Source organism: Danio aesculapii, chromosome 16, assembly GCF_903798145.1.
Source record: "Danio aesculapii chromosome 16, fDanAes4.1, whole genome shotgun sequence".
NCBI lineage: Eukaryota > Metazoa > Chordata > Actinopteri > Cypriniformes > Danionidae > Danio > Danio aesculapii.
In genome coordinates, this window is record NC_079450.1 from 13440010 (window position 1) to 13450382 (window position 10373).

Sequence of the window (10373 nt, forward strand, 5' to 3'; positions counted from 1 at the left end):
TGATGTCACGACGTAAAACTGACAGCGGTGACGCCTGATGATCATTAAAAACTGCCATTAAAATTGAGCGCAGATGACTATTGTGTTTATCGAGAGACCTATAAAACACTCGTGTAGTGTGCCCGGCCAATTAATACACAAGCAGAGACATCAGGGAGAGGAGCATCCGATCGGCGTGGCATCTGTCCGGTCCATCCAGGGTTTTCCCCCCTGTACGTGCGGCGGGTCTCGGTCCGTCTCGCCTCCCCTCTTCCTGCTGCTGAATCGGGGGATTTTCGTACTGAGAGCCGCGACCTTACTGTGAATCCGCGGCCGGTGAGTTTCTTCGCATCCTTTAAGCTTACGCACTTATAAAAAGTACCAGAAAGTACCTTGTTTTTGTACTTGGTGATATGGTTAAACTATAGTAAAATTTTAGAAGCATGGGGTACCATGTAATGTGTTATGTTACAGTGATGATAACAAAATGTTTCTTTAATACTTTGATGCATATCATGGTACTTTAATTTATGTAACATGACATTAATATGGTACACAGGTGATTTGGTCAGTATGGTACCCTAGCACCGTTAGAATTTGACATGTGCCATGCAAAAACGTACTGAATATAGTAATAATTTCTTGTCATGGTATTATCAACTGTAACTTTTTAATAACCATTGTATAGTCGTTGTATTTGTAAGGGAACAAACTTGTATAAACTATTATTATTTTTCAGGCTGCAACTGAAATACTGTTCAGGAAAGACACATTACAGACTGAATACATTATATTAACAGTCCTTAATGTATTGATAAATCACTTTTAGCATTATGATAGTGTTTAATGATTTAGCTAATGTTAACATGTAGCTTTTAACTTTAAAAATGTGTTATACATTAAACAAGATTCAGTGTGAGAAATGAACAGTCAGTGGTGGAATAAGGACTAAAAATTCATACTGAAGTAAAATTACCATTACTTGCCCAAATATTTTGTAAATATTAATTTTATAAAATTACCTTTCAAAAGTACTCAAGAGTAGTGAGTGTTACACTGTAAAGCTGATGCATTTACATCTAATTTGTGCATGTGTGTAAATGTAACATTCTGTACTGTATTTAGTTATTGCCCTGCAGGCACACAACATCATAAGACGTTATTATTAGGTTAGATTTAGGTTGTGATCAAAATTCAGTGTCTAGCCAGGATCTAAGGACAACATTATTTTTATGTCTAATAACGATGTCAAATGATGTTGATTTTAGGTTCTGTTGGAAAGTCACCAAAATCCAACGTCAAGCCAACATCTTAAACCAACGTCATATTGACGTCAAATATTGACATTTGTTCATCAGGTATGGCAGCCAAAATCCAACGTCTGATAGACATCATCGTGGTAACGTCCATACAACATCAAGCTGTAACATCATTAGACGTTGATATTTTGTTGATTTTAGGTTGGATGTTGGACATTGAGGTCGGCCTGACGTTGGGTTCTGATGTCAACCAAATTTTAATTTTCAAACAAACTGTAACGTCTCCACGACATTGGGGTACAAATACAGTAAACATCTTTCATCTTCTCATCAGTGACATGCATCTAAACAGTCTCTGGATCAATGCATGTAAAGATTTTGGACATCTTCTTGGACACTTTTAATGCTTCCAAACTGTTAGCTGCAATTATAATTCGCCCATGTCTTGAGGTTGTTCATTATGAAGCGATTTACCTTCTATATGTGATTAGATTGGACGGGAATCACAGGACTGATTTTTCTAATCCCCATAGACAAGACAAAATAAAGTAGTGACTGCAGGTAGAAGGAAAATAGTTGAGTAAAAGTACTGATACTGCAGTAAAATGTACTCAAGGGAAAGTAACACATTTTTAAAACTACTTAGTAAATTACAATTTCTGAGAAAAACTACTCAATACAGTAATGTGAGTATTTGTAATTTACTTTATTACATCACTTGTCCAGTATTATTACCCATTCTGTATTTAAATAGGCCTGTAAACATTGATATTTATATATCAGCTGTGTTGTTTATATTAAAATCATTTTCTTGCATGTGCTTTTATTTCAGGATGTCGAGCTCAGATCTTGTAATGGGACAAATGTTTAGCATGTAAATTCAACCTCACTGAGGTTCTGGCCAGCTTATATTTTATTGTTCACACTCACAAGCACAATGTCAAGCAGAAGGAAGTCCACGACACCCTGCATGGTGCTTCCATCAGATGTCGTAGAGCAAGATCCAGATATGGAGGCCCTGGAAGGAAATGAAGGAGCCGAGAGTATGCCAGACGGTCCTACAGAGGGAGCAGTGGTTCCCATGGAAACAGAGACAGGTGAAGTTCACTTCTCAAGGCCATTTATTTGTTTATTTATTTATTTTGTCCTGGTCAGAATAGCTCTCTGTCCTCACCCTGAGCGACAGGTTATTAGTGGCAAGTAATGCTCTGTTCATAATGAATGCTGCAAATTCAGATCCTTTTTCAATGTTTATTGTGATGTTCATCGAGATCTTGGCAGACGTGGACAAAGTGCACAAATCAAGCACTTTAGTAAAAGCATAGAGAAAAGCATAAAATATACTCCAGTCCAAAAGTATTAGAATTAGAAGTAAAAAATACATGATAATGTTTAATAAAACAAGTGAAAATAACAAAAATCTGTATATAACTAAAATGAATAAACACAATTTTTTGTGTCGCTGGCAAATATGAAGAAATAAGTAGCAGTGTAAAAAATTATGTTTAGATAACGTTTTTTCTAAAAATGTTAAGCATTTGCAACAAAAGATCTATCTTGTTGACTCTTGGTCAGGACAAAATGCTTATTTAAATCAACTACTTTTATACTTATCTGCTAAACATGTTTATTTAACCATTTTCCCCCAAATACTGACTGAATTTTCCTCTGGCTGTCTTTACAGAATATGAGGGAAGCCATTTCTCAAATGAGGACTGTCGTTCTTCAGGAAAACGCTCAAGTCAAACATCACAGGAGCAGCCCGTCTCTGATTTGACCACTGAGGGTGGTTTTGTGCAGCCAGACATGGAGGATAGTGATGACCCCTCAGTTACTGGAATCCCTCTCAGCAAGACTCCCATAATGAAAATGAAAAGCAAGTCTGAACCCAAGAGAATAGCAATGTCACTGAAAGGCAACAGTGAAAGCGAAACAGTGGCAGAAAGTGAGATGGAATTGGAGCCACTGGAAGCATCAGTAATGGGCACTGCTGTAGGTGCAGAACTTATTAGCCCAATTCTCACAGAGTCTGTAAAACCCAGTGTTCTTGTTAATATTTCAAACCCTATGATAACAGATCAGAAGAAGTTGATTATGAACCCTGCAACGGTTCTTCCAGCCGGCTTGGCTCAGGTGCTTTCTGCATTGCAGGCACAGCAGAGTGCTCAAGCTCAACTGCTAATTCCAGTTAGCAGTATTCCCACGTATAATGCTGCCATGGACTCCAACGCAGTCCTGATTAACACCTATAAAAAGTTTCCCTATCCATCAGTGTCTGAGATCATGGGACTTGCAGCCCAGACCAAGTTCAGTGAGGAGCAGATAAAGATCTGGTTTTCAGCTCAGCGTTTGAAGCATGGTGTTAGCTGGACTCCGGAAGAGGTTGAGGAGGCCAGGAGAAAGCAATTTAATGGCACGGTTCACACCGTTCCCCAGACCATCACAGTCATCCCAGCCCACCATCTTTCTGCCACAAATGGCCTGCAGTCAATTCTTCAGACCTGTCAGATCGTGGGGCAATCAGGTCTGGTTTTGACACAGGTTGGCACAGCCAACAGCCTCCCAGTGAGCACCCCAATAACGCTGACTGTAGCAGGAATGCCCAGTCAAAGCCAGACGCCCAAAATTGCAACCAATCAAACAAGTCCTGCGCTCAGTGAAACCAAAAGAGCAACTACAGTTCAACCCCCGTCGCTGACCCCTCAGGAGAACTCTGCACTCAGTGCCGATCACTTTGGCCTGCGACCTAAGAAATCCAAGGAGCAGCTTAGCTGAATTGAAAGCAAGTTATCTGAAGAATCAGTTTGCCTCTGACGCTGAGATAGCTAGGCTAATGAAGCTGACCAACCTTACCAAAGGTGAGATTAAAAAGTGGTTCAGTGACACCCGATACAACCAGCGCAACTCTAAGAACAGCCATGCCTTTCTCGCGAACGACAATCCCAGGGGTAGCAGTAGCACCACCATTATTATTGACTCCAGTGATGAAACCCCACAGTCTCCGATGCCATCACCAATTAAAGAAAAGGAAACACGCACCAAGACCTGGAACCCTTTCCCAGACTTTACGCTGCAAAAGTTCAAAGAAAAGACACCAGAGCAGTTGGTAGTCCTGGATGAAAGCTTTCAGAAGTGTGACACACCGACTGATGAAGAGCTTAGCCGTCTGAGGGCTGAAACCAAGCTTACCAGACGAGAGATTGACGCCTGGTTCACAGAAAAGAGAAAAGCCCCTGTGCTGGAGTCCTCTGAGTCAAAAGCAGATGGTGAAACATCTCAAAAGAAGGGGAGCCAGACTCCACCCGGAGGTAAGAGGCTGAGCAAGGAGAAGGTGACAAAGAAAACCCCGGAGCAGCTGCATGTCTTGAAGGCTGCATTTGTTCGCACCCAGTGGCCCTCGTCGGAGGAATACGACCAGCTTGCTGAGGAAAGTGGACTACCTCGCTCTTACATCGTCAACTGGTTTGGAGACACGCGCTACTCCTGGAAAAATGGCAACTTGAAATGGTATTTTTACTATCAAAGTGGAAATGTTGGAGGAACGAATGGCAGCAAAAACCGAAAGCGGAGGATTCGAAATCGTGGTTGGGGGAGAACCCGTAGTAGAAAAGTGAAGAAACCGATAGAATCGGAGAAGAGTTTACCGATCAGGTTCAAGTCTGGTCGAGATATTTTGAAGGAGTACTACTTGAAGCACAAGTTTCTGAACGAACAGGACTTGGATGAGCTTGTTGCCAAGTCTAACATGAGCTACGAGCAGGTGAGAGAGTGGTTTGCAGAGATTCATCGAAAGGAGGAAATGGGAACAAACCCATTTGAAGATAAAATTGTGAATGAGGAGCAAGAAGAGGAGGAGGACGAATCACAGGGTGAAAATGAGACTGCAACTGAGGAGCAAGGACCTTCTGTCCTGGGAGATGAAGATGAAGAAGACACTGATGACAGCGATACCTGGGAGCCTCCACAGAGTGTTCGAAAAACATTGTCCATGTCTGAAGCTCAGTGATCTGTGTGAATCTCTCTGAATGGTGGCCCATGACTGTACTGGGTATCGACCCCATGCCCACTACCACTGCACCAATTCTGCTAATATTGTAATTTTCTAATGTAGTTTCTCTTAAAATTTGACACATTCTTTCTAGCATAAACGTTGAGAACGGATTTTGAATGTTTTAACTTAAAAAACCTAGACATCATGCACATGAGCATAGGTTTTTCCTCTACAGCTCTGAATTGCAAAGCCCTTAAATCATAGGTCTCAAACTCGATTCCTTGGAGGGCTGCAGCTCTGTACAGTTTTGCTCCACCCCTAATCAAACACAGCTGATCCAACTAATCGAAATGTTCAAAAGAGTCTTGAACACCTTGATTAGTTGCATTAGCTGTATTTGATTAGGGTTTGAGCAAAACTGTGCAGAACTGTGACCTTCCAGGAATCGAGTTTGGGACCTACGCCTTAAATAATCTTGACAATGTCATATATTAAACATGAATTTATGCCTACCAGAATTGATGATGCACCTTATCCCCAAAACATTCAAAGACATTCTAGGCCTCTTTGTCGGGTCTTTTTAAATGGTCCTTTCTCATTTGGAGTCATGGAGAATGCTTAGTGCCAAAGGTGTTGTGTTGAATGTTATTATTCTCTTTACAATGAACACAATGAGGGAATATGAATGAATACATTGTGTCAATTGGATGCATGAGGCACTTTGTCAACCACCCTGTTGTATGGGGTTTGTTAAAATGCAACCAGCCACCTTATTTGTGTAGGGCAAGACCAAACAAATTTCCAAATTCATTGGTAAGTGTTTTATCAGCTGCATACAGGCCTTTATATCTGATATACAGCACAGTAAATCCCAAAGGGAGTTTGCAGGTGTTCACATAGACCAGGGCTTCTCAAACTCGGTCCTGGAGGTCCGCTGTCCTGCAGATTTTAGCTCTGACTTGCCTCAACACACCTGCAAGGATGTTTCTAGAAAGCCAAACTCGATCCTGGAGGGACAGTGTCCTGTTTCTAGTACAAGGGTGCCCAAAGTTGGTCCTGGAGGGTCGGTGTCCTGCAGAGTTTAGCTTCAACTTGCCTCTACACACCTACCAGGACATTTCTAGCAAGCCTACTGAGAGCATGATTAACTACTCCAGGTGTGTCTGATTGGAGTTGGATTTAAACTATGCAGGACACCGGCCCCCCAGGAATAATTTTGGTCACCCCTGTTCTAGTATATCTAGTATAAGAGCTTGATTAGCTGCTTCAGGTGTGTTTGATTAGGGTTGGAGCTAAGCTCTCCAGGACACCAGCCCTCCAGGATCAAGTTTGGACACCCCTAGCCTAGTAAGACTTTGATTAGCCAGCCCAGGGGTGTCTTATTGAGGTTGGAGCTAAAATCTGCAGGACATCAGAGCTCCAGGACTGAGATTGAGAACCCCTGATGTAGACCATCTGAGTCTCTTAATAGGGATCACCTTTAAACTATTACAGCTACTTGCTTATCTTACGGAAAGTTATTTTGTGAAAATGGTCAGTGGTCATAATCAACAGGGGAAAAACTATTTAACAGCTCTTTAACTGGACTGTTTTCAAGTATTTTTATTAGATATCAATGGGAACATGGGATATTCCTGTTTTCTGGCTGTTGTTTTTCATCTTTTTAAAGCAAGATCTCCCTCAGATTTGAGCGGACTTTGATTTGCTTGACACAATTATAGTGATCATGTTACAAGATGTAATGCTCTAATGCGGTGTTTTCCATTGCTAATCAATTTTTAAGGAGTTCATGGTTTTGTTTTTCATTAATTCTAGTTTTTCTAAATGAACCGTTGATGAACGGTTACCGCGCGTGTGTAAATAATTATTTTTTTTTGTAGAATTGTGCATGAAAACTGCACTATTATTGGTACTTTTCAAATCAAATCCCTGCGTAAGACATTCGCTAGCTTCATTATAGCCGCATGTATTTGACATTTGGTAGAATGATGGGGGAAAGTGTTAAGTTTGTACATAAACCGCTTTACCTGTAGTTTAAGGCATTTTCTATGTTTGTATTTATAGTGATGATGAATTTAAGCTCTACACGAGTGCTTGTTTGGTGATCATTTAAATAATTCTTTTGTGATATGAGACAGAAGTTAAATTTTGCTTTTTTTAATGTTGTTTTTGTTTTTTTCTTCTGGTGAACATTTGACTTGCAACCATCAATTTCCTGTGAATACTGTAGTGTATTATAAGAGGTCAGAGGGCCTCTGTGAACATGGTAAGTACTGTTTTGGACAAGATAGCACATTTAACCTTAGCAAAATACGTCCTCTCCACTGTTAACCGCTGATCCTTTTTTGCTTTTAGAGTATGAAAACCTTGTCTGGGATTTTGCTTTGAATGCATTTTAGTTCAGAATTAAACCACAGTTGTATATCGTGCTTCCTTCAGCTGTCATGCATTATAAAATAGTGTTTCTAAAATGGTTATCATATTAGATTGTCTGTTTCTAGGCTCTGATTTTTACATGCACAAATAATAATGTGGATCTGGAACCATCATGGATTGTGATTTGAAACAACAATCCTCAAAATCTGTAGAAGCTGCTGTGGTGGCAGAAAGCTTTATTTCCCAGAGCCATAGGCCTTGTGCAATGCTGTTAATTTAATTGAACTCTTTTAATAGGCTTTTGCTTGATTTAGACTAAATATATATTTTCTACTTGTTTGAGGACAATAATAAATTTGGATGAAAAAAAAAAATGTTGGCTGCTTTTTTTCCCCCTCACTTAAGGTTGTGTTTCATGATTGTTCAACATTGTTCTTTTAAACTTTAAATCCCATTAATTACTGCTATTTTATATATATATTTGACTATAGATGTTAAATAAAGTTATATTTTATACTCTTTGTAGTCTTTATAGTCCTGAAAAGTCATTTTATGTCTATATATACTGGATAGTCATTTTATACTCTATATAGTCATTTTGTTTACGTCTATATAGTAGCGGATAGCCATTTTATACTCTATATAGTCTGAATAATCATCTATATACTGAATAATCATTTTGTACTCTGTATAGTACTAGACAGTCATTTTATACTCTATAGTCTATATCAGGGGTCACCAATCTCGGTCCTGGAGGGCCGGTGTCCCTGCAGGATTTAGCTCCAACTTGCCTCAAGACGCCTGCCTGGGTGTTTCAAGTATACTTAGTAAGACCTTGATTAGCTTGTTCAGGTGTGTTTGATTAGGGTTGGAGCTAAAATCTGCAGGACACCGGCCCTCCAGGAACAAGTTTGGTGACCACTGGTCTATATAGTACTGAATAGTCTATATAGTACTGGATAGTAATTTTATACTCTATATAGTACCGGATAGTCAGTCATTTTATGCCCTATATAGTAATTTTGTTAATGTCTACAGTATTTAGTATTGGATAATCATGTTATACTCTATATAGTTTATATATTAATTTTGTTTATGTCTATACTTGATAATCATTTTATACTCTATATAGTACTGGATAGTCATTTTATACTCTATATAGTCATTTTTTTATGTGTATATAGTACTGATTAAGCATTTTATACTCTATATAGTCTAAATAGTAATTTTGTTCATGTCTAACTAGTACCGGATAGTCATTTTATGCCCTATATAGTAATTTTGTTAATGTCTACAGTATTAAGTACTGGATAATCATGTTATACTCTATATAGTTTATATAGTAATTTTGTTTGTCTATACAGTACTTGATAATCATTTTATACTCTATATAGTAAAATAATCATTTTGTCAGTGTCTATATAGTACCGAGTAAGCATTTTATACTCTATATAGTCTATATAGTACTGGATAGTCATTTTATACTCTATATAGTCATTTTGTTAATATCTGTATAGTACTGAGTAAGCATTTTATACTCTATATAGTCTATATAGTACTGGATAGTCATTTTATACTCTATATAGTCATTTTGTTAATATCTGTATAGTACTGAGTAAGCATTTTATACTCTATATAGTCTAAATAGTAATTTTGTTTATGTCTATATACTGGATAGTCATTTTATACTCTATAGTCGTTTTGTTAATGTCCACATAGTACTGAATAATTATTTTATAGTCTATATATTAATTTTGTTTATGTATATGTAGTACTGGATAATTATTTTATACTCTATATAGTCTACACAGTAATTTTGTTTATGTCTATATAGTACTGGCTAGTCATTTTATCCTCTATATAATCTATATAGTCATGTTTTATGTCTACTGGATAGTCATTTTATTTCCTTTATTGTCTTATGTATTCATTGTATTTATGTGCGTGTATGTGTGTGTGTGTATATATATATATGTATATGTATATGTGTATATATATATATATATATATATATATATATATATATATATATATATATATATATATTATACACACACACACATTATTGTTATTGGTGTTATTGGTATTATTGTTATGCAGAAACTTAGTATTTTGTGGATTAAACTATTAATGTTTAATATACTGTAAATAGCAACTAATAGCTAAATTTTTTCTTCATAATGTATATAAATATGAAGTAATTCATCAATTAGTATCACATTTGACTACAGATGTTTAAAAATTTTAATATAAAAGACTGGTTTTATATGAAATATTGATTCATAGTGTTAAAATGTTGATAATTATGTTGTCTAAATATAAACTTGTTTAAAAAGGACACCTTTTTTGTTATTTTATGACAAAAAAAATCACATAATACATTTACTCTTAGATTATGATGCAAATATATTTAAATTAGGGCTGTACAATTTATCATTTCAACATCGATATCGCAATGTGTGCAAAGTCACATTGCGAGTATGCGCATGAGTTGACTTTGCAGTGTAATTTTTACATTTACAATTACAAAACTACAATGTATGCACTGCATATTTCAATATTATTTTTGCTTTGTTGCATTTATCCATGCTTGTGGTTTTTTATTACGTTATGCATGACTCACACACCTACAGAATCATCCCAGTCGATCAAAATTAATACATTCGATAACACTTTAGGGACCAATTCATACTATAGTTGCTTATTAGCATGCATGTTAGTGAGATATTGGCTACTTAATAGTATTTATAAAGCACATGTATGACCTT

General features: G+C 37.3%; 1 protein-coding gene across 1 annotated transcript; it reads left to right on the top strand.

The window, feature by feature from the left end:
- Window positions 1-30: 30 nt before the first annotated feature.
- LOC130242782 (zinc fingers and homeoboxes protein 1-like) lies at window positions 31-6966 on the top strand. The gene is given in 4 exon segments (XM_056474692.1): window positions 31-315; window positions 2071-2335; window positions 2923-4004; window positions 4006-6966. Coding segments are annotated over 3 exon segments (2481 nt in total). The 5' UTR covers window positions 31-315; window positions 2071-2175; the 3' UTR covers window positions 5245-6966.
- The last annotated feature ends 3407 nt before the right edge of the window (window positions 6967-10373 follow it).